General features: G+C 43.9%; 1 protein-coding gene across 1 annotated transcript in view; it reads right to left on the reverse strand.

Moving 5' to 3' along the window:
• The window catches only part of LOC129695356 (ephrin type-A receptor 5-like), a 290075-nt gene that overhangs the window by 13506 nt on the left and 251732 nt on the right, over window positions 1-24837 (reverse strand). Inside the window, exons 10-13 of the mRNA XM_055632230.1 lie at window positions 16647-16772; window positions 15563-15748; window positions 7185-7246; window positions 3279-3488 (exon numbers count right to left, since the gene is read on the reverse strand). Of these exons, the coding sequence (XP_055488205.1) occupies window positions 3279-3488; window positions 7185-7246; window positions 15563-15748; window positions 16647-16772 (584 nt within the window). The remainder of the gene's footprint in view (window positions 1-3278; window positions 3489-7184; window positions 7247-15562; window positions 15749-16646; window positions 16773-24837) is intronic.

The following is a 24837-nucleotide window of genomic DNA, read 5'->3' on the forward strand; positions in this document are numbered from 1 at the left end:
GGATGTTAATTTGTGTTTATTGTGTGTTGTTATTATTACATGTATGGCTGCAGGCAACGACATTTTGTTCAGTCCGAAAGGTCTGAATGACAAATAAAGGATTCAATTCGACTTGAGAATTAAGGGACAGAAGTTTAGGGGTAACATGAGGGGAACTTCTTTACTCAGAGAGTGGTAGCTGTGTGGAATGAGCTTCTAGTGGAGGTGGTGGAGGCAGGTTCGATTATACCATTTAAAAATAAATTGGATAGTTATATGGACGGGAAAAGAATGGAGGGTTATGATCTGAGTGCAGGTAGATGGGACTAGGGGAGAATAAGTGTTCGGCACGGACTAGAAGGACCGAGATGGCCTGTTTCCGTGCTGTAATTGTTATATGGTTATATCGTTATATGTTCTGTGTGCTGAAGCAAAGCAAGAATTTCATTGTCCTATCAGGGCAATAAACTCACTTGAAATTGAACTTGCAGATGAGATGAGTTTAAATAGGCATCATGTTGGGTACAAACATTGTGGCCGAATGACCCGTTCCTGTGCTGTAGTGTTCATAAGGTCATAAGGAATAGGAGTGGAATTAGGCCATTTGGCCCATCAAGTCTACTCCGCCATTGAATCATGGCTGATCTATCTCTCCCTCCTAACCCCGTTCTCCTGCCTTCTCCCCATAACCGCTGACACCCGCAGTAATCAAGAATCTATCCATCTCCGCCTTAAAAACATCCACTGACTTGGCCTCCATAACCCTTGACAAAGATTTTCACAGATTCACCACCCGCTGACTCAAGAAATTTCTCCTCATCTCCTTCCTAAAAGAACGTCCTTCAATTCTGAGGCTATGACCTCTAGTCCTAGACTCTCCCACTAGTGGATACATCCTCTCCACATCTGTAGGTTTCAAAATCAAAGTGGTTTTCCAAGCTATACTTAGATCGAGTCCACCTTGTCCTTCATGATGGGATGTGTTTGACTACCCTCCTGCATGGTGCCAGCTAGATGTGTTATATAACCACGAATCCTTGTTGCTATATGTGTTGTTCCCAAATAATCCTTGCAAACATTACGATTTCTGTCCTTGCTAACTTCAAATGTAGACACAAAATGCTGGAGTAACTCAACGGGTGAAGCCGCATCTATGGAGAGAAGGAATTGGCGACGTTTCGGGTCGAGGCCCTTCTTCAGGCCGGTCCAATGGTAGTGGGTTATCGTTGATATTTGCTTACAAGCCAGCATTTTGTGTCTAACGCTGAGTTACTCCAACATTTTATGTCTAATCTCCATAGATGCTGGCTTACCCGCTGAGTTACTCCAGCATTTTGTGTCTACCTTCGATTTACCAGCATCTGCAGTTCTTAAACACTTGCTAACTTCAATTTGGCTCCCAAACTGATTGTGCACCATCTGCAAAATCTAGATTCATTTGACTCCTTCTTCAACCTTAGGTTCTCATTACAGGTAATTAAGGGAAATAACCTAACTTTCTCTGGTTATACATTACTATAATGCAACCACAAGCAACTGCCGAGAAATCTTTCCTCTCCAACACCTCCCAGCCACTCACCAGCAGGTGAAGCAGAATAAGCAAGTGAAGAATTAGATGGAATTTCAACGTTCTCAGATCTTTACATGCAAATACCTTGCAGCCACAAGCAAAGTCTAATGTTCATTTTATAGATATAGCATGCAGGTCAGGTCGGGTACAGTTCCCCCCGCCATGGGTACCATGTAATCCCGTGCTACCTGCTCCATGGTCGGATAGTCGGCAACTAAACCGTCTCCCCACCTGGTTTGCCAGGTGAGGAGGGCACGAAAAACAAGACCTGTCAAAGGGCGGATGAGCTTCTAGCGAGCCAACAGCCATCGCACTTCAGTAGAAGTTGCGCTCAATGTCGTACAGAGCATTGTAAGGAATGATGATAAAGCCCACACATACCAACATCCTATACTTCCAGTGGCGGAAGTCTGCAGGAACTGGAGGACAGAGATGTGTGGTGTGTCCATCACCATTCCCGTTGGAAACCAGCACCACTGCGTTGCGATGATGAATGAATGATTGAATGAATTACTGCAAAAACAGGCCCAAAGACAGTCACAAAATGCTGGAGTGACTCAACGGGATGGGCAGCATCCGAAATGTATAGGGAAGGAACTGTAGATGCTGGTGTACAACGAAGATAGACACAAAATGCTGGAGATGGAGGAAGATAGACACAAAACCCATGGACTAAGTGGGCCGAAAGGCCTGTTTCCATGTTGTATCTCAAAATTAAATGTGCAAATGTAGTTATATGCTTTGGAGGTTCTGGTGTGTTTCAATACTAGTTCTCAAGCTAGGTTAATTGTTCAATATCTCACACCAATTTTGCAGCTTTGGAGTGGATAATTTTCTTTTTCACTTTTTCTCTACTGCAGGTACCATCGCGATATTGCACATACTATCGCAATGTATAAGAACCATTTGGATAGGTGCATCGATAAGACAGGTTTTCAAGGGATATGGACCAAACGCAGGCAGGTGGGACGAGTGTAGATGGGGCATGTTGGTTGGCGTGAGCAAGTTGGGCCAAAGGGCCTGTTTCCGCACTGTGACCCCATGACAAAGTCTTCACTCTCTATGTTTTCTAAACATAGAAACATAGACAATAGGTGCAGGAGTAGGCCATTCATCCCTTTGAGCCAGCACCGCCATTCAATATGATCATGGCTGATCATCCACAATCAGTACCCCATTCCTGCTTTCTCCCCTTTTTCCATGATTCCGTTAGCCCTAAGAGCTAAATCTAACTCTCTCTTGAAATCATCCAGTGAATTGGCCTCCACTGCCTTCTGTGGCAGAGAATTCCACAGATTCACAACTCTTGGTGAAGAAGTTTTTCCTCATCTCATTCCTCAATGGACTACCCCATATTGTTCAACTGTGACCCCTGGTTCTGGACTCTGAACATCGGGAATATTTTTCCTGCATCTATCGCGTCCAATCCTTTAAGAATTTTATATGTGTCTATAAGATTCCCTGTCATCCTTCTAAATTCCAGTGAATGCATTCCCAGTTGATCCATTCTTTCATCATGTGTCAGTCCCGCCATCCGGGAATTAACCCGGTGAACCTACCCTGCACTCCCTCAATAGCAAGAATGTCCTTCCTCAAATTAGGAGACCAAAACTGCACACAATTCGCCAGGTGCGGTCTCACCAGGGCCAGGTACAACTACAGTAGGACCTTGTGGCGTGTCATATATTCTTCAAACTGCAAAGACAGACAAGAAAGTAGTGCCACCCACCTTTGTGGTGTATGCAGCTTCTGGGTCATCCTCCAGTACTCGAGAAAGGCCAAAATCAGAAACCTTACTGACCAGGTTACTGTTGACCAAGATGTTCCGTGCCGCAAGGTCTCGGTGGACGTAACCCATGTCTGACAGGTACCTCATTCCCGAGGCAATTCCTCTCAACATTCCCACCAGCTGGATGACTGTAAACTGGCCATCGTTCTTCTGAAGGAAGGGTAAAGAATTTGGTCACATGGTATCTTTACTGACAAATCACAACGCCATAAATGAACGAGCCAAGTCTAAACCAAACACCCCCCGGCAAATAACCAAAACCACATCAATGCTAAGCTTTCATCTGTCAACAGGAGATTGAAACCAGAGCTACACAGGTGGAAGAAGATCAAGAACTGGTTGACTCCACATTGTTTAACTCACAGAACAGTGTAGACTTCAGGAGAGTTTCATAAGCAAAAGCAAATTTGGGTAATATTTCAGACTACAGCATTGAAACAGCTGTTTATTTTACAAAACAGCTTTAAGTTTTTTCTTGTTTTGACCAAAAACAGACACTCATTCATCAGAAAGCCATTTTTTCTTCAAAGTACAGACATTCTTCATGTTGGGGGTATTGTTAAAAGCCAGCTTAATAGTAGGGAACATTTAACAGGCTCACATCTCCTGATGAAGGTGAGAAGGGTACTGATAGGGGTGAGATGGGGGTGAGGACCAGGTTCTATAGTAGAATTTCATGCTGTCAAAGGACTGGATATTCACAGGGTCAGGAATGCTTGTCAGCGACAGCTGTGTGTTATAATTCTCTTCTGCAGATAGGTTCCATGTCTCTTTGACATACAGAAGTTTCATGGTTAGCGGGGATTTCTCTACCATGAGTAGCATTCCAGCTTTCCAGCACTCCAGATGATTCAACTACTTCTGAGAGGCCATTGGGTGAAAACTCCCACTAACTGTTAATTTAACTTCTGAAATACACACACACACACACACATATATATATATATATATATATAATATATATATGTTTGTGTGTATATATACACACACGAACACGCATAAACCCGAAAACACACGCACATGCACACCCGCTCATACACACACACACGCACACAAGCACATTAACGCAAAAACACAAGCACGCGAATACACACAAACACACAAAAACATGCACACAAACACAAAAACACACACACACACACACACACACACACACACAAACACAAAAACACACATACACACACACACACACACATGCACTAGCTCTATCCAACAGCCAAAAGTCTATAGCCTCCTTTTGCTCTGGTATTTTATTTTGTTCTTCACATGTTTAAATTATGTTTTATTTTTAATAGTCTACTGTATATCGTGTTGTTACCCTTGCGAGCAAAGCACCAAGGCAAATCCCTTGTATGTTTACATATTTGGCTAATAAAATGGATTCAATTCAGTTCACAAACACAAAAAAAACACATACACACACACACACACACACACACACATCTGGAAAGCCAATCAGTTCGTCAAGGAAGCTATCAATGTATTCCCAATACATTCATGTACAAAGATATAATTTCCTCAGTCACGGGCGGCCACGGTGGTGCAGCGGTAGAGTTGCTGCCTTACAGCGCTTGCAGCGCCAGAGACCCGGGTTCAATCCCGACTACAGATGCTGTCTGTACGGAGTTTGCACGTTCTCCTCGTGTCCGCGTGGGTTTTCTCCATGATCTTCAGTTTCCACCCACACTCCAAACCTGTACAGGTATGTAAGTTAATTGGCTTGGTGCATGTGTAAATTGCCTCTGGTGTTTGTACGGTAGTGTTAATGTGCGGGGATCGCTGGTCGGTGCGGACCTGGTGGGCTGAATGGCTTGTTTCCAAGCAGGAAACATGTTACCAATGTTGGGAGAGTCCAGAACCAGAGGTTACAGTTTAGGAATAAGGGGTTGGCCATTTAGGACTGAGATGAAGAACTTTCTTTTCTCCCAGAGAATTGTGAATCTGTGGAATTCTCTGCCACAGAAGGGAGGTGGAGGCCAATTCACTGGATATTTTCAAGGGAGTTAGATTTCACTCTTAGGGCTAAAGGAATCAAGGGATATAGGGGGAAAAGCGAGAACAGGGTACTGATTTTGGATGATCAGCCATGATCATATGGAATGGCGGTGCTGGCTCATAGGGCCAAATGGCCTACTCCTGCACCGATATTTCTATGGTTCTACATTTCTATTGTAATTTGTGTCCCAGCCATTCACAGACCCCTTCACTTAAAGGAGGAAAGAATTCAATGTCATGAAAGCCTGAAAGAAAAATTCTGATTTCTCAGTTCACCCGAATCCTTGCTGACCCAGTGATTACATTTCCAGTGTTCCCTGCAGATGGTTTCCGCAGAAATAAAGTTGACATTGACAATGGTCTGTCAGAATGTTAATCAACTTCTACCTTCACAGTGTAGGAAGAAACTGCAGATGCTGGCTTACACCACAGAAAGACACAAAATGCCGGAGTAGCTCAGTGGGACAGGCAGCATCTCTGGATAGAAGGAATGGGTGACGTTAAGAAGGGTCTCAACCTGAAACGTCAACCATTGCTTCTATCCAGAGATGCTGCCTGTCCCGCTGAGTTACTCCAGCATTTTGTGTCTGTCTACCTTCACAGTGAACAGATCTTCAATCTGCTTTTAGAAACAATGAGAGAGGTGGATTTTGTACACATGTATAAAAATATATGGTAAGGTGGAGGATAGTGACCAGTAAGGCTCCAAGGAAGGGCAGGCAGAGAGAGCGAGGTGAAGGAATATGGTGATGGTGATGATTTTGAAGTGGGCTTATTTCAATGCAAGGAGAATTGTGGAGTGGAAGGGTTGGAGGTGGAGTAAAGCTATGTCCTTGGTGATTTGAAGGGTTTGAAATTCCTTGCCACTTTCCCATGTCTATTGCAAAGGTTTCCTCTACTGTGCAGACTAATAATCAGCCCATGGACATGCATTGAATTGTGATTTGCAAGAAATGCAATATTTTCATTATTGGTTCCATTTCCTTCCCCATCATGAATTACTTCACCAGAAATGGGATCCTGTATGTCATACCTTCATTAAATAATACAATTTTAAGTCCCCGACTTTATGCTCCAGAGATATTATTTTTGAATTTTGCACTGCCGATGCAATTTAAAAATTCACTTTAATGTTGAAATATGCTCTTATAAAACAGTATCTGCAGTGCAGAGGATAATGGAGCAGGGGGAAGGATAAACAGTAGGGCCCAAAGATTGACACTACCGAATTAGTTTAGTTTAGAGATACAATGCGGAAACAGGCACTTCGGCCCACCGAGTCCACGCCGACCAGCGATACCAGCACATTAACGTTATCCTACACTCACTAGGTACCTGTTCGGCTTTGGAGTGTGGGAGGAAACGAAAGATCTCGGAGAAAATCCTCGCAGGTCACGGGGAGAAAGTACAAACTGTGTGCAGACAGCACCCGTAGTCAGGATCGAACCCACATCACAGAAGTGTGATGAATTGATTTGCTGATCACTGTGATCCATCATCAGTTTAGCTTTAGGTTTAGACTCATTATTGTCAGATGTAACGAGGTACAGTGAAAAGCTTTGTTTTGCATGCTATCTAAACAGATTAGGTCCACCATACATAGGTATAATCAGTTCAAACTCAAGCACAATAGATTAGGCAAAGGATAAGATGCAGAGTGCATACTTGTCTCCATGTTAGAAGCACTGACTCATAACATTAATCTGTAATGGACTGATTCCTAAACATGAATACCATAAATATTTGATATTATGTCATAAATTAATCCATGAATAATTTAACAGGAAAAAGTTAAACAAATAAATTGCCAGTTGATTCATAAGTTAATTTCTGAAACGTAAAATAACTTACCTTTAAAAAAGTATCAAGAGAGCCATTCTCCATATATTCTGTCACTATCATAACTGGTTTACCTTAAAATATATGTAAAAACAAAGTTATTTATTCGAATTGTGCAGCAATATTCAACAGTTATGACTTGCAATTGCTTGAAACAAATATTGAGTAATTGTTAAATGCAGCTCATGATTTTACATCTATGAATTTTAATATATGGAAAATTGCATGTTTCTGTGATGCACTCGATGTGGATTTTGCTCACCATTCAAATTTCTGGATAATAAATCAACTCAATAATTTCCAATGAAAGCGGAACCTCTTAACAGGTTTAATACGGGGCATAAACATCAATTAAATATACTTAACTGTTTTAAAAACCAACATCTAATCTTCCAAGTTTGTTATTAACTTGCATTGAATTAAAAAATCTTTGTGACTAGAATTGTCCAACTTCTCCTCACAATCACTTGATTTGCTAAGGACTGTTGGCAGAACAATTTCCCACTGGAGATGAATAATGTTCTATCACATCGTATAGTAATCAGATGGGAGAAACAACCACTTTAGGTTTTGTTTTTTAGTTTGAAGAAGAAGGACTGAAGAAGGGTCTCGACCCAAAACGTCGCCTATTCCTTTGCTCCATAGATGCTGCCTCACCCGCTGAGTTCCTCCAGCATTTTTGTCTACGTTGGTTTTTTAGTTTAGTTTAGTTTAGGGATACAGCGCAGAAACAGGCCTATCGGGCCACCATATCAGCGCCGACCAGCGATCCCCGTACACTAGCACTCTCCTGCACACGCTAGGGACAATTTTACTATTTTAAATAGCCAATTAACCTACAAACCTGTACGTCTTTGGAGTCTGGGAGGAAACTTGAGCTTCCGGAGAAAACCCACGCACATCACGAGGTGAGCGTGCAAACTCCACACAGTCAGCACCCGTAGTCAGGATCGAACCCGGGTCACTGGCACTGCAAGGCAGCAACTCTACTGCTGCACCACCGAGTCATCGAGTTATTTGAGCATCTGCTTGCATAATGATTGGCTTTCAAAGAGAAACCTCATCACAGACGTCATTGTTGACTCATTGAACAGACAACAGCTGAGCGGAATGGATTGGCAACACAGAGGCTTCGACAAGTTGAGTAATTGCAAACACTCATTCTGAAAGTGACCTTGTGCTTTGGCGATCTGATGAAAAACCTTAACTGACCAGCTAACTCCTGCTTCAGGTCGAGGAACTGTCCCATCTGCCCAACTCTGCCTGCGATTCCACACTCAGGAGTCAAGAGCCAAGAGTATTTTATTGTCATATGTCCCAAATTGAACAATGAAATTCATACTTGCAGCAGCACAACAGAATATGTAAACATAATACTCAGTAAACAATATAATCAATGAAAAAATGTATATACATTGAAAGTTATATATATAAGTTGATTATATATATATATTTCAGTATGTATATACAAACACACACACATATAAACAGTTCAGTATATATACATATACTGTATATACACATTTCAGCATGTATGTATATCTATATATATTAGAGGGGAAAGCACTTCTTCCAGAGTGTCATTCATTAAAAGCCTTGTCTCTCACTTTATAGTCTATGGTCTAGTTTCTACAGAAACAATTTCCCACTACAGTATATATACACACTCAGATATATATATAAATGTATACACACTTACACATGCACATATGTATGTGTGCACATGCATACATATATATATACACACATATTTCAGTATGTATGTAGATACACACACATACACACACACAAGTATATATATGTACATGCACACACATATCCTCTTCCCGATGGTAGGGGTGAAATGGGTGCATGGCCAGGGTGGTGCGGATCTCTGATGATGCTGGCTGCCTTTTCGAGGCAGTGACTCCTGTAAATCTCGCTGGTAAACTGTGAAAGCCCTCAGACCCTTGAGTGATGGGGCGATGAGTAATAGCCCTGTCCCACGGTACAAGTTCATTCCGAGCTCTCCCGAGTTTTAAAAAAATCAACCTCGTGGTAAGCATGGAGAATGAATGTGGCGGGTACGTCGGAGCTCGGGGACGTCTCTTAGCACTAACGGCAGGTACTCGGGAAGACTCGCTAACGTCAGGTAAGCACGGGAAGACTCGTGAAGATTTTTCAACATGTTGAAAAATGTCCATGAGAGTTCCGAGTACCGACGAGTGGCCATTACCGTAAATCTCCGAGTTCGAATCAGGGCAAACTCAGGAGAACGCTTGGAATTAACTCGTACCGTGGGACAGGGCTTTTACTTTGTCAATTTTACCTACCGGCGAAGAATAAAAAGTAATGGCATTTGCTCATCTAAAATTGAGGCTGCATCTTGACACAGATATTTCAATTCAGTGTTCCAGTTGAGCCACCTCGGTACTTTGATTACTAATTCTGAAAAAAATCCACCCCTATATTTCACTCTAACTACCACACCACTCGTGTTACCTTTAAATGAAAAATCAATTTGGCCAAAGCAATTATTTTTCCAGATTAATTAGGCAAATATAAGTACATACAATTCTATCCCCAAGTGGAGTTGCATACGAGACCAACTGTGGTCTTTACCTGAAGCCAGATTATAGGCCTGGGAATTATTGGAGCAGCACACACTTGGCATTTTAAAGTCATACATTCCGTGCTTAGTTTTAAATAATGCTTATATGCAATTGATAATTGAATTAAAAATGTATGAGGATTTGGGAGGTGAGAAAGATAAATGCTCAGAAAGACAGATGTACAGGCCATAGAACAGGGAAATACAAAACCAGGACCCTGCACCCTCATTACTGTCGATAGAATGTAACTGCGGTGTGAAATGTCTGCATTTGGTAGGTTTTTATTATAAATAGCCATGTAGCAGTGCATAAATTTTAATGGAAAAATGAATAGCTATCAGGTAATAATTAAATTGGGCAGAAATATCCAGTAAAAAGAGTCAAGAGTTGCACACAGCAATCACCTCCTTAACTCCTTAATTTCTGTCTTGGGCCTCCTCCATGGCCAGAGTGAAGCCCACCACAAATTGGAGGAACAGCACCTCATATTTTGCTTGGGTAGTTTACACCCCAGTGGTATGAACATTGACTTCTCCAATTTCAGGTAGTCCTTGTTTTCTCCCTCCTTCCCCTCCCCTTCCCAGCTCTCCCACAATCCCACTGTCTTCACCTCTTCCTTTCTTTCCCGCCCCCCCCTCCCCCACTATCAGTCTGAAGAAGGGTCTCGACCCGAATTATCGCCTATTCCTTCGCTCCATAGATGCTGCCTCACCCGCTGAGTTTCTCCAGCATTTCTATCTACCTTCCTTAACTCTGAAAGTGTTCAGCCTGGTCAAAAACAGATAAGAGTAATTGTGATTATATTTGGGTTGGGATTATTTTTCTGTTTTATACTCCCTAATAGAGTCATACAGTACAGAAGCAGGCCCTTTGGCCCAACTTGTCCATGCCAACTAATATAACTATTTGAGCTTGTCCCATTTACCTATGTTTGACATATCCCTCTAAATCTTTCCTACCCATTGACCTGTCAAAATGGATTTTAAATGTTGTTATTGTTCCTGCCTCAACCACTTCCACCTACAGCTTGTCCCATGTATGTAACAACCTCTGTGGGAAAAAAATGCCCCTCGGGTTCCGATTAAATCTTTCCCCTCTCAACTTAAATCCTTGCTCTCTCGGTCTTGATTTCTCAACCCTGTGGAAAAGACTATGTGTTTTCAACCTGTCGCTGCCCCAAACTATTGGTTTGATTAGGCTTTAAGATATGAAAAATAATATGTACCAGGTGAGTCATACAATAAAAGAATATGTCTTCATTAAAATTGGATATTCTGTGTTTACATTTTGTAAGTCATATACTTTTCAGGTAACTAATTTGTTGAATATCATGTACAGGTGTGTCATATAATAAAATAATATGTCTTCGTTAAAATTAGATATTCTGTGTTTATATTTAAAAATTCACGGCTTACTTTTCAGGTAACTAATTTGTTGAATAACACGTCCACCAATTTGCTCTTAAAACTCTCCAAACCATGTCACCTGCACACCTCTGTTTACTGAACTGCAGTCATAAATTATGGACTCCCCGTATTTATCGATGAAACTGTTTGATGTCTCTTTACGTTACCCATGTGGCAGCAATTTAGATGTCGACCTCACAGATCAAATCTCTTTCCATTTTAATACAATTATGGAAGTGATAATTTCACCATGACCCCAATAGAAATACACGAGTGGAAAGAGCAAGAACGGAGTAGCAGAACTTTAGAACGAGCGGCACTTGATCGGAGAATTGTGACAGGTTTACTGCAACGCTTGTTAGCTTTAAAGACAATGACAGCGATGTATTGTCTCTGTGTTTTGCACCCTGGTAATGCTCTGAGATTAAATCAAAGTTCAGCCAGAGAGAGAGAAATGAAGCTGTCATTGGGATGTCTTGTGGGTGGACATCCCAGTGGGCCGGGTGAACTCAGATATCACAATAAGATGAGGGTGGCACAGTGGCGCAGAGGTAGAGTTGTGGCCTTTTGCCCCTGTCCCACATAGGCAATTTTTTAGGCGACTACAGGTTGACTAAGCTGTCGCCACATGGTCGGTGGGGTGTCGCCTGTATGGTCGTGAGTAGTCTCCTCAGTCGCCCAAAGAATCGTAGCGTTTTCTTGGTTGCCGCTGGATTTTGAAATGTTCAAAACTTTTCGGCGACAGTTGGATTGCCAAAGGTTGTTGCCAGGATGACGTAAGTTGTTGCCGGTGCTGACTTTGGTGAATTCCATTGGCGACTACCTACGTCAACCTACGTCAACCGGCGACAGGTACCGGCGACTGAATTGCCTTCTGTTGTCACCGACAGGGTCGTACCTTGCCGTGGCTTGTCGCGGGTGGACATATGTTGTCGTAGGTGGACGTCCTATAGTCAGGGTCGCTGGTTGTTTGCCGTAGCCTGACGTTGACTAGGTGATAGGTTGTTGTAGACATTGTCATAGACATTGTCGTAAGGGGACCAGTCGCCGTTTTTTCGACGATCTGCTATGACTAAGATAGTCGCTGGCAGTCGCCGAAAAAAATCGCATAAGTGGGACAGGCCCATTACAGCACCAGAGACCCACGTTCAATCCTGACTACCGGTGCTGTCTCTACAGAATTTGTACATTCTCCCTATGACCGCGTGGGTTTTCTCTGGGTGCTCCGATTTCTTCCCACATCCAAAAGACGTGCAGGTTTGTAGGTTAATTGGCTTCTGTAAATAGTCCCTCAAGTGTGTTGGGTAGAACTAGTGCACAGGGATCGCTGGTCGGTGTAGACTTGGTGGGTCGATCAGTTAACATACTGCCTTTGCCAAAGCTTTTAACAGTGAATCAGACAATTTTTTATTTTTACAATGGCAATAATTTGCACATTATTTCCAAACATTTTAATAGTCAGAATCCTTTCATATGTTTCACTCCCCTGTCACTGCACCTTTTAAAAGGGTTTATTTTCTTTCCCAGGGTCCTTCATAAACAATTGTATTATATTGTTATATTTAATAATATAATACAATATAACAATAACAATATAATGTGTAAATATAAGCCAGTTATGTCGAACAAAATTAATATCGCTATAGGTATCCAAAAGATGTGGGGTGTGTTTTACATGGTTAAAGCAAACAGTTTAATTGGGCCTGGTCGTGCTTTATAAAGCCTGCCTCCTATGGGTATTTAATGCTCAATTAATGTGTAGGAGTATGAAGAAAGGTCTTGACCAGAAAACGTCACCCATTCCTTCTCTCCAAAGATGTTGCCTGTCCCGCTGAGTTACTCTAGCACTTTGTGTCTATCTTTGGTGTAAACCAGCATCTGCAGTTCTTTCCTACACATACCTAATTTAGCTTAGTTTAGTTTAGAGATACAGCATGGAAACAGGCCTTTTGACCCACCAAGTCTGCACCGACCAGCGATCCCTGTGCACTAGTTCTATCCGACACAGAGATATGGAAGGGTAAGGAGTGAAAAGGAGACATCAAAGGGGTTGAAGTTTAGGGAAAATGTAGAATAGGTCATTGTTTGCTCGGAGAAGGTGGCAACGAAGCATAGAGGCTGTGCTGATTCTGCGCGCATAGCTGTTGCTGTTAGACTCTCTGCCCAACATGTCAGTGCTCTGCTGCTGGACAGCAGTGGAGCAAAAGGTATGATACTTCAGTATTCTGTCTGCAATTCATCTCTGGCATCCCACTGCGGAGTTAATGGACGTGCGTTAAACTTGAGCCAATGGAAGGGGTGGATACAGGCCGCATGTAGAAACAAGGAACCTCAGATGCTGGTTTATACCAAAGGTAGTCACCAAGTACTTCTCCAAGGATTGTCACCTTGTCATGGTGGAGAAGCTTGTGTGGTTCTGGGATCTTGAGAGCGATGCCGTCTGGATCTATGCTCCTGGTAGGGCCACCCATGGCGGTAAGGTCGAGGGGGAGGTCTCTGCCAAAGAGCAATCCAACCAAGACCTTAACGATGGAACAGGCGGAGGATGATGGATGACCTTAGTGGAGCGTCACAACGGCTGGGAAGGCGGATGAAGTCAGCAGAAAAGGGTCTCCGGTCGACTTGGACTCCATGCCACTGGATCCTGACCCAGATCTGTCAAGGACCGTGGGGGTGGCTGTCTGTGTGCCAGTCTCCCCAGGTTAAACAAAGTCACGTACAGGCGTCCTCCATATAGGGAATAGCACCCTAGAGACACCCACAACTGCAGATGCTGGAAAAATCGAAGGTGGACAAAAATCCAGGAGAAACTCAGCGGGCCAGGCAGCATCTCTGGAGGCAAAGGATGGGTGACATTTCAAGTCGGGATCATTTTTCTCTATGAAACCACAGGACCACATGTTGGTGGAATTCAGCCCATTTAATGTTAGTACAACAAACGCCTCACAGAACACTTCTGTGTATAAACTCAGCAGGTGAGGCAGCATTTATTGAGCGAAGGAGTAGGTGACGTTTCAGTCGAGACCCTTCTTCAGTCACCTATTCCTTCGCTCCATAGATGCTGCCTCACCTGCTGAGTTTCTCCTGGATTTTTGTCTACCTTTGATTTTTCCAGAATCTGCAGTTCTCTCTTAAACACTTCTGTGTATAATAATCCTGTCCAAAATAAATACAGGATTTGTGGTCAGTTACCCTTAATCGGACACTTTTGTTGGGGAGAAGTTTAAGGATAATACTTCCCAAATTGCAGATTCATTTTGAAAACATGCAGCTGAGATGAAGATACGCCGAGCACTCGATAAACTACTGAGGGCATGTAGACACAAGGAACTGCAGATGCTGGGATCTTGAGCAAAACACAAAGTGCTGGTGGAACTCAGCTGGTCAGGGAACATCTGTGGAGGGAATGGAGAGACGGCATTCCGGGTCAGAATTTTTCTTCATACTGGAGAAGCCTTCAGCCTTCAGTATGAAGAAGGTTATTGATCCAAAATGCCATCAGTCCGTTTCCTCTAAAGTTTGTGTTTTACTTAGGACATGAAGTTTATTCCTTGTAAAAGTTGCCTTCAATCAGAGTGACAACTGCAACACTGGGGCATCCTGACAGACGACAGAACTACAGAAACTTGCCAAATAGTAAAAAGCCTGGATGTGGAGAGGATGTTTCCATTAGTGGGAGGGTCTAGAACCAGAGGCCATGGCCTCAGAGTAAATGGACACATCTTTGGAAAGGATACGAGGAAGAATTTCTCGTGGAATCTGTGGAATTCATTGCCACAGAAGGCTGTAGATGCCAAGTCAATGGATATTTTAAGGCAGAGATTGACAGATTCTTGTTTAGTACAGGTGTCGGGGATTATGGGGTGAAGGCAGGAGAATGGGGTTGAGAAGGGGAAGAGAGATCAGCCAAGATTGAATGACGGAGCAGGCTTGATGGGCCGAGTGGCCCATTTCCGCTCCTGAAACGTATGAACTAACAGAGATCCAATCTGAATCTTCTTTGATTTTATAGGAAAATTGCATGAAGCATGTGCACTAATTTGTATAACATCCGATTCCTTCACTTACGGCAGTTAAACAATGGGAACACAGATCCGATGTTTGACAAGGTAATGAGTACTTTATTGAAAAGCGTTCGCACTCCGAACAGCTTTGCCAGAAACATCGAGTCAACGTACAGAAAAATTGTCAGCTAGAACCAACGTTAAATCTATTTATTTATTTATTTACACTCTGCCTGGTTCTATAATGGTCATGTATTAAAGTCTTAAATTAAAATAGGCCTGGAAAATAATTTATATTTCGGGAAATCGTCTTGGCTTCAAAAGTACATTCTCCCGAGCACTGCAGCCAACATATTTGTAGGGTAATGAAAGAAGGGAAGGTTACGTACTTTTAGTGACCACTCCCTCAAGGTGGATGATGTTTGGGTGGTCAAATTGTCCCATGATACTCGCTTCACCAAGGAACTCCCTGCGTTGCTTCTCGGTGTAGCCAACCTTCAGGGTTTTGATGGCGACCGGGAACTCTCTTTTCCCAGGTAACTTCAGACGGCCACTGCACACCTCGCCAAATTCACCTTGAGACAGAAATAAGATTCACAGAGTCATATGGCATGGGAACAGGCCCTTCGGCCCAGCTTGCCCATGCTGGGCAGTGTTCATTAGTCCCACCTGCATGCATTTGGCCCACCTCCCTCTGAACCTTTCCTATCCATGTACCTGTCCAAATGTCTTTTAACTGTTGTTTTAGTGTCTTCCTCAACTACCTTGTCCTGCAGCTCATTCCATTTACCCACCACAATCTGTGTAAAAATGTTATCCCTTAAATTCCTAATAAACCTTTTATTTTGCTCCTTAAACCTATATCCTCTGGTTCTTGATTCCCCTATTCTGGGCAAGAGACTCTGTGCATCTGCTCAATCCGTCTCTGTAAATGATGGCAATGCCTGGGCTTACATTCGTTTTATGGTGTGTACAGTATGTTGATTGGTCAAATTGATTGAACGTAGAAACAGGCTCTTCGGCCCACTGAGTCGGGGGACCATGGATGAGGTGAGAATTTGAGACTCTGGCCAGTATAAAGAAGGAGGCATGGGACAGGTGTAGATAGCTGGGATGAAGCGTAATCCCAGGAGGAGCTTCAGTAACTGAGGGGCGCACTTAAGAAGGAAATCAGGGGGACAAGAAAGGGGCAGGAGATAGCTCTGGCAGATAATATTAAGCAAAATCTAAAGAGATTTGGATATCCCTCTAAACCTGTAATATCCATGTACCTATCTAACTCTTTCTTAAATGTGGTGATAGTAGCTGCCTCAACTACCTCCTCTGGCATCTCGTTCCATACACCCACCACCTGCTGATGAAGGCCAATGTGCTGAAAGCTTACTTGGCTTTGCGAAGAGATTGCGATGTTACGTAACTTAAGCACTGCGTAGGATCCAACGAAAGAACAGGACTTTGCATCACTTTACTCACCTGCGCCGATGACTCTTTCGATAGTTATGCAGGAGGCATCAATTTCCTTGGCAAACTCATGAACAGCTTGGCTTGGATCTTCATACGTATGAGGATCAATGTATGTCCGTATACCTGGCAATTTAACTGTTTGATAAAAGGCAATAATGCAGATGTTAGTTTGATATAATATCACTGCTGAGTAAAGTTGCTACGTATACAATGTAGTTTTTCATTTCTATGTCATCTAATTGTGGAGGAAGGAACTGCAGGCGCCTGAAGTAGCGTCTTGACCCGAAACGTCACCTATTTCATTTCTCCAGAGATGCTGAATTTTGTATTTAACTTCCATATAGTTGCGGATTTTTGCCCATTTGATATTTGTGGAAAAACAGACTTCAGTACGAGAGATTCCCCTTCACACTTTTTAGGGAATTGTTTCCTAAAGTGGAAGGTTTATTTTACTTTATGGATCCTCATCCCGTTCCTGTCCTCAGAGCCAGGACCTCTGGAGAGGGTGTGCAAAAACACTTGCTGTGGTACTGGTCAAAGTCTCCTGGTTTGACTAAATATCATCGTTTCCAAGTCCAGTTTAGTTTTGTTTAGAGATACGGTGCAGAAACAGACCGAGTCCGCACCGACCAGCGATACCCGCACACTAACACTATCCTATGCGCACTAGGGACAATTTACAATTACACCACGCCAATTTAGCCTACAAACCTGTGCGGCTTTGGACTGTGGGAGGAAACCGGAGCACCTGGAGAAAACCCACACAGGTCACAGAGAGAACGTACAAACTCTGTACAGACAGCACCCGTAGTCAGTATCGAACCCGGATCTCTGTCACTGTAAGGCAGCAACTCTACCGCTGCGCCACCGTGCCGCCCCAGTTGGGTCTCAAAGTTTTTCTTACAAGCTGATCAGGCTGGGTGATACACAGGAATTCCACCCAGCAAAGACTTAAAGGAACTGAGCTTAGGAAAATGTTGCAAGGTGGACACATATGGCTGGGGTAACTCAGCGAGACGGGCAGCATCTCTGGCGAGAAGGAATGGGTAACTTTTTGGGTCGAGACCCTTCTTCAGCTGTCCTCCATTTAGATCCCAGTTTCTATTGAGCAAAGTCCTGCCATTTTACAATCATCGAGATCCACGTAAAATATACACAATTAAGAAACAAATTACTGCAGGTGTTATTAATTTAAAATAAATACAAAATGGTGAAAATATTCAGTAGGTCAGGCGGCTGGTGTGGAGAAACTGGAATTAACATTTTAGGAAATTGATCAAACATGCATTCAGATGTTCATTCAGATAAGTCAGCACTTCATGGAAGTATCTATCTTCACAGATGTTCCCTGACAAGCTGAGTATTTCCAGTATTTTCCAGTTTTATTTTGTTTTTATTAATTTTTGTCTAATTCTGCCAACGCTTTCAACACTGGAATTCTTTGTACTGATTTAATTCACTTCCTTTCAACTTTGATCATAAGAACATACAAGTTCTTCTCCTCATGCCAAGACTGTTGAAACTCAGACCTATTGTCTAGACTTTTATAATCCTTATGATATTAACAGCATGAAACTACCTTGTGCATTTCATCAGTTTTTTTAAACATCGGCTGGCCATCATCTCAATGTAATGTCTTGATATAAAAACTACAGCTTTTATTCATTCACATGAACCCTTTGATGTAGAAAATTGTCCAGTGATGGTTCACAAAGAAGGCATCTGATTAAAACTGAGGTAGAATAATGAGAGAGACACCGATGTGCATCTTCCATCGCGGAGATAGTTTTACGAAGTGTTTTGTGGCCGAGGTGAAAGTATAGCCCAAAAAAAGCAATTTCAAGGTGTTATCTTCTTCTTCTTAAGCAGTCTTTCAGAATGAGGGGTGACTTATTGAGGCCAATGTGGGAGCCACTGACTCTTCCATCCATGCGTCCAGAGAGTCCTTCCATTGAGGAGTGCTCCTGACGTATAGCCCTACGGATCCCAATACCATCCTGAATACTCTCTCTCCATGTTGACTGGTCATGGGCTGCAGTTTCCTAGGAGTCAATGGGAATGTTGTTTCTTTCCAAGGAAACTTTCAGCATTTCAAGAATCAAGAGTCAAAGTGTTTTATTGTCATGTGGCCCAGATGGAACAATGAAATCCTTACTTGCAGCAGCACAACAGAATATGTAAACACAGTACACTGTAAACAATATAATAAACAAGAAAAAAAAGTTGTAGGTGTATATGTACACATAGTACTCACAAATACACATGTATATATAATATGTAGATCACATAGATATAGATCGCACACATATATATAAGAAAGAACTGCAGATGTGGTAAAATTGAAGGTAGACACAAAATGCCGGAGAAACTCTACGGGTGAGGTAGCATCTAGAGAAGGAATTGGTGACGTTTTGGGTCCAGACACTTCTTCAGTATACATATACACGCACACATTAAAAACCCCCCAATAATAGTGCAATAATAACAATAATAGTCCATGTAGTTCAGAGCTTATTTGAGGCTGTAGTGTTTAATGGTCTGATGGCTGTAGGGAAGAAGCTGTTCCTGAACCTGGATATTACAAGGTTACAGGCTCCTGTACCTACTTCCTATGTCAGTGGTGAAATGATCACCATGTTTTATCACTGTCTACCTGATGATCTCCTCCCACAGAGGAGATTGGTTTATCGTGGCGTCATGGTCAGCATTGGACATTGCAGGCCGAAGCACGCATTGCTGAGCTGTGCTATTCTATGTTCGCAGTAGAGTTTGAATATTTTAGCCTCAGTAGTCCAGTGAGATTTGTGGGCATGGTAGGTGAATGGCTGGTGGCAGGGCACATTAGTTCAGTTTATTTTTTAGTCAGGTGCACCAAGGTACAGCGAAAAGCCCTTGTTGCGTGCAAACCAGTCAGCGGAAAGACAATACGTGGTTACAATCGAGCCGTCCACAGTGCACAGAGAGACGAAAAAGGGAATCACGTTTAAGAGAATAGAAATTACACAATGCATCATTCTCGGGGCGTAATTGGTTAGGATAAGGTTACAGAAAACATTGGAACTGTCAAGTCTGGAGAGAGAAAACAAAACAGGGATGAGAGTTTTCCCGACACTGCAAGTAGGAAGTCGTTGGGATGGAGAGAGGAAGAATTAGATGCCTGCTTCACGATCAAACACAACCTGTCCTTTTTATAGCATTCAATGTCAGATGTATAACAACATACCAGGGTAGAAATTAATCAGCTCTAATAAATGTGTAATGCAATGCTACATGAGTAGTGAATTCTGCTTCTAAAATTCAGTGACATTCATTTCCATGGAGCTGACCTTCAGAAGTCAGGTTTCCAACAGTAACTTGGTCCATTTTGTTCTCACGTCCAAAGCTGTTATTAAGGGGCTTGAAATGGGGACTTTAAAAAGGTTTTCCTTGAAGCTAGTGGGTTGTTGTGTGCAGGGAGGAACTGCAGATGCTGGTTTACACCGAAGATGGACACAAAATGCTGGAGTAACTCAGCGGGTGAGGCACCATCTCTGGAGAGAAGGAATTGGCGATGTTTCGCGTTGAGAACCTTCTTCAGACTGATGTCAGGGGAGGGGGCGGGACAAAGATAGAATTTAGTCGGAAACAGTAAGACTGTTGGGAGAACTGGGAAGGGGGAGGGGATGGAGAGAGAAAGCAAGGGCTATCTGAAGTTAGAGAAGTCAATGTTCTTACCGCTGGGGTGTAAACTACCCAAACAAAATATGAGGTGCTGTTCCTCCAATTTGTGCTGGGCCTCACTCTGACAATGGAGGAGGCCCAGGACAGAAAAGTCAGATTGGAATGGGAGGGGGAGTTGAAATGGGATGTTTAGAGTTGGAACCTTTCTTTGGGCTGAGGTTAAAATGATAGGATTGAGAAGATCCAGATAAAACAATTCATACCCAAAGGAGTGATTTAGTTGAGGAACAACTTGTGAGAGATGGTTGAAGTAAATCAAATAAATGGTTCCTGAGCCAATTGACGTGAGAACAATGATAACATAAGCCTCTGGCATGAGTTTAAATGAAGAATCATTCATTCTTTCAGCATCTTATCCTTTGATATGGAAACTCCTGCGGATAAACGTAGCTGTGATTTGCACCCAGGTATTACTTCTCCGGCTTCTAAGGACAGGAAACATTGATGGAGAGAAGTAACGCTTGCCCTCCACATTGGATGGTGTGAATCGACTGTATTAAATCATGAGAGGAATAGATCGGGTCTCTTGCCCAGAGAGTCAGAGAGTCTCGTCTCTTGCCCAGAGAGTCTCTTGCCCAGAGAATCTCTTGACCAGAGTAAGGGAATCAAGTACCAGGGGACTTAGGTTCAAGGTGAAGAGGAAAGATTTAATAGGAAACTGAGGGGTAATCTTTTTACACAAAGGGTGGTGGGTGTATGGAACAAGCTGCCAGAGGAGGTAGTTGAGGCTGGGACTATCCCAACATTTAAGAAAGAGTTAGACAGGTACATGGATAAGACAGGTTTGGAGGGATATGGACCAAGCGCAGGCAGGTGGGACTAGTGTTGCTGGGACATGTTGTCCAGTGTGGGCCAGTTTCCACATTGTATCACTCTGTGACTCTCTATGACTCTATGACTGGCAAAGTCAGATTCTACTGAGCCCCAGTAACATGGACCTGGAAAGCTATGGTTGTAACAGGATTCGCATTGGAATGGATGCTGAATTGCCTGGAAGAAAGAAAAGACTTGCGAAACACAGAAGAGCATAGAATTACGTTCCTTTGCAAAACACAATGTGCTGGAGGAACTTAGCGAGGTCAGGCAGACCTGTGGAGGGTAGGATTGCCAACTTCCTCATTCCCAAATAAGGGACAAAAGGTCAAAATATGGGACTAATTCCCGACGGCAATTCTTTGACCAACTCGGCCGTGGCTGAGAGAATGATGTGTTGGCCCGGGTGCTGGACTGCACACCAAGCCCAGCCAGTGGGCCAGTTGAGGAGTTTTGGCCCGGGCCGCGCGACGTCGCGCACAAAGTCCGGCACCCCATCCAACTCATGAACCGATGATCGGCCATGGGAAGGAGGAGTGTTGGTGTCGGCGGTAAGCGAAGGTCCGAAGGTCAGACAGCTGACCGGGCTGCCGACCGACGGGGCCACGGGCAAGGTGCTGCTGCTGCACTCCATGGCTGCACTACGTCGGGACAGGTGAGGCGGGGCCAGACGCGGCGCTCCGACCCGACAGTCCCCTCGACCCGATTAGTAGCAGTCAAATACGGGACAAGGGCGGTCCCCTACGGGACAAACCAATTTAGCCCAATATAGCCAGGAGGCTAATACAGGACAGTTGGCAACCCTACTGGAGGGAGTGAACAGGCGATGTTTTGGATTGGGACCCTTCTTCAGACTTGCATTCTTGCGCTCTTGTTCCAATTGAATGGCCACACGTTACTTAGCACAGCGCTGACACACAACATTGACCAGTAAGATCAGTGAACCAACCTCAGTGTCTCCTCCTAGGGTAACACTCCAGCACCGAGGGCGGTGGACTGACCAGCTACATGGGGCAGCCTCGGTCATCCACAAGCCTGACACCAGACTCCTCACAATCAGTCAGCATATTCCAAGCATATTCCAACAATATTGCTGGTGGACAAAGGAACTGATTCAAAGACTTCTTTAAAAAAACATTACGTCCCCACTGACTCCTGGAAATCCTTGGCCCTTCTGAATGGTAATAACCTGCAGGCCATGCATCAGGACCACACAGAGGCCCTTCATAGAAGCATAAAAACGTAGAAAGTAGGTGCGGGAGTAAGCTATTCGGCCCTTCGAGCCAGCACCGTCATTCAATATGATCATGGCCTATCATCCAAAATCAGTACCCCATTCCTGCTTTCTCCCCATATCCCTTGTTTCCTGTAGTCCTAAGAGTTAAATCTAACTCACTCTTGAACACATCCAGTAAATTGGCCTCCACTGAGTTCTGTGGCTGAGAATTCCACAGATTCGCAACACTCTGGGTGAAAAAGGTTTTACCCCATATCACTCCTAAATGGCCTACCCCTTATTCTTAAACTGTGCCTCCTGTTTCTGGACTCCCCCAACATCGGGAACATTTTTCCTGCATCCAGCCTGTCCAATCCATTAAGAATTTTATATGTTTCTATAAATCCCCTCTCATCCTAAATTCCAATGAATACAAGCCTGGTCGACCCATTCTTTTATCATATGTGGAAGGATCTGTGCACCACCACTTAAAATCAAATAGCATTGAATCTGAGTCCTTGGTAACACAGTCTAGGTGTTAGATGTGAACTGTGGTTTCAAGAAGCCAGAATATCATACCAAGAGACACAAAATGCTGGAGTAATTCAGTGGGTCGGGCAGCGTCTGTGGAGGACATGGATAGGCCAATTCTCATCCTTCAGAGCTGCTATGTGTAGGAAGGAACTGCAGATGCTGTTTCACAGAGGGGAGCAGCGAGAAGGGTCTCGATCCGAAACGTCACCCATTCCTTCTCTCCAGAGATGGTGTCTGTCCCACTGAGTTACTCCAACTTATTTATCTCTATCTCCGGAGGTGCTGCTTGACTAGCTGTGCTACTCCGGCACTTTGTGTTTTACTCGGGCGCGGGTGGTGGTGGGCGTGAGAACAAACCTGGCAGGGGGGGGGGGGGGGGGGGGGGGGGGGGGGGGGGGGGGGGGGGGGGGGGGGGGGGAGGTCGCTGGGCTAATGGGAGATAATTAAGGATTATAATGAATACTTTGTAACTGTTGGTGTCCTATACGTGGCGACTCTTTGCATACTTTATGTATGATATATGAAAGAATGTCACTGTGACATGTCACATGCTGACAATAGGCCGGCACAGTGGTCCAATGGTAGAGCTACTGCCTTCCAGCGCCAGAGACCTGGGTTCGATCCTGACTACGGGTGCTGCCTGTACGGAGTTTGTACGTTCTCCCCGTGACCTGCCTGGTTTCTCTCCGAGATCTTTGGTTTCTGCCCACACTCCAAAGATGTACAGGTTTGTAGGTTAATTGACTCGGTGGCAAATGTATAAGTGTCAAATTGTCCCTCGTGTGTTTAGGACAGTGGTAGTGTGCGGAAATCACTGGTCGGTGTGGACTCGATGGGCCGAAGGGCCTGTTTCCACGCCGCTTCTCTAAATTACACTCAACTAAATGAAAAACTAAACTAAACTAATCCATCAAGATTCCAGCATCTGGAGTTGCTAGTGCCTCCATTGCAGCATGAGAACATTGCAACATGATGCAGTACGTTGAGTGTTGCATCTGACTGCAATACTCAGATGCCACTATGGATGCACAGAAGATCCGTGTGTCCCCCTTTCCCAGCAGTTTCACTCACCCCCACGCCAGCCCAATCTTCAGCTATCCCCCGGGTCAGTTTAGTTCAGTTTAGTTTAGCTTAAAGATACAGGCCTTTCTTCCCACTGAGGCCGCACTGACCAGCGATCCCTGCAATTTTACATTAACACTATCCTACACCCTGGGTCGTTAATTCGTGTTTCTAGTTTAGCTCAAAGACACTGGCCTTTCTTCCACACTTTTACACTTTTTTTAATACCCTCGCACATTAACCTACTAACCTGTACACGCGAGAAACTGACTGGAGACCGATCCCGAGGACCGAAGATCTCTGAGCTAAAATTCAGTGCACTGTGCGCACACGCCACGAGGAGATTTTCTTTAGGTACAATTAACTCCGTACAGTATCTTTGGCACCCGTGAAACCGAAGATCAGGATCGACCTGGGGCCACTCTGAGAAGGTACAAAGGCACACGCTATCACCGACTACCCAGCCAAACGGGGTCAGTGATCTCACGCAAACCCTGTCGCTTCTCAGCAGCGACTCTACCACCGTGCCGGCCCATCCCATTGTTCAGCATTACCCTGGGGGGGCAGTTCAGTTCCTTGGTGGTAGATGGCTCACTCTCCCAACACAATGACCAAACAGTCATGAGCTGTGCATGCAGCGTCCCACGAGAACTACAAGGGTCTCATTTCAGTGCGTGGTCGTGGGTGCAAAACACCATTGCGTCGCTGTGCAGGAAGGAACTGCAGATGCTGGTTTAATTCGAAGATAGACACAAAATGCTGGAGTACCTCAGCGGGACAGGCAGCATCTCTGGAGGGAAGGGAGGGGTGATGTTTTGGGTCGAGATCCTTCCTTGTTCCTTCTTAGAGATGCTG

This window comes from Leucoraja erinacea, chromosome 3 (assembly GCF_028641065.1).
Source record: "Leucoraja erinacea ecotype New England chromosome 3, Leri_hhj_1, whole genome shotgun sequence".
NCBI classification, from domain to species: domain Eukaryota; kingdom Metazoa; phylum Chordata; class Chondrichthyes; order Rajiformes; family Rajidae; genus Leucoraja; species Leucoraja erinaceus.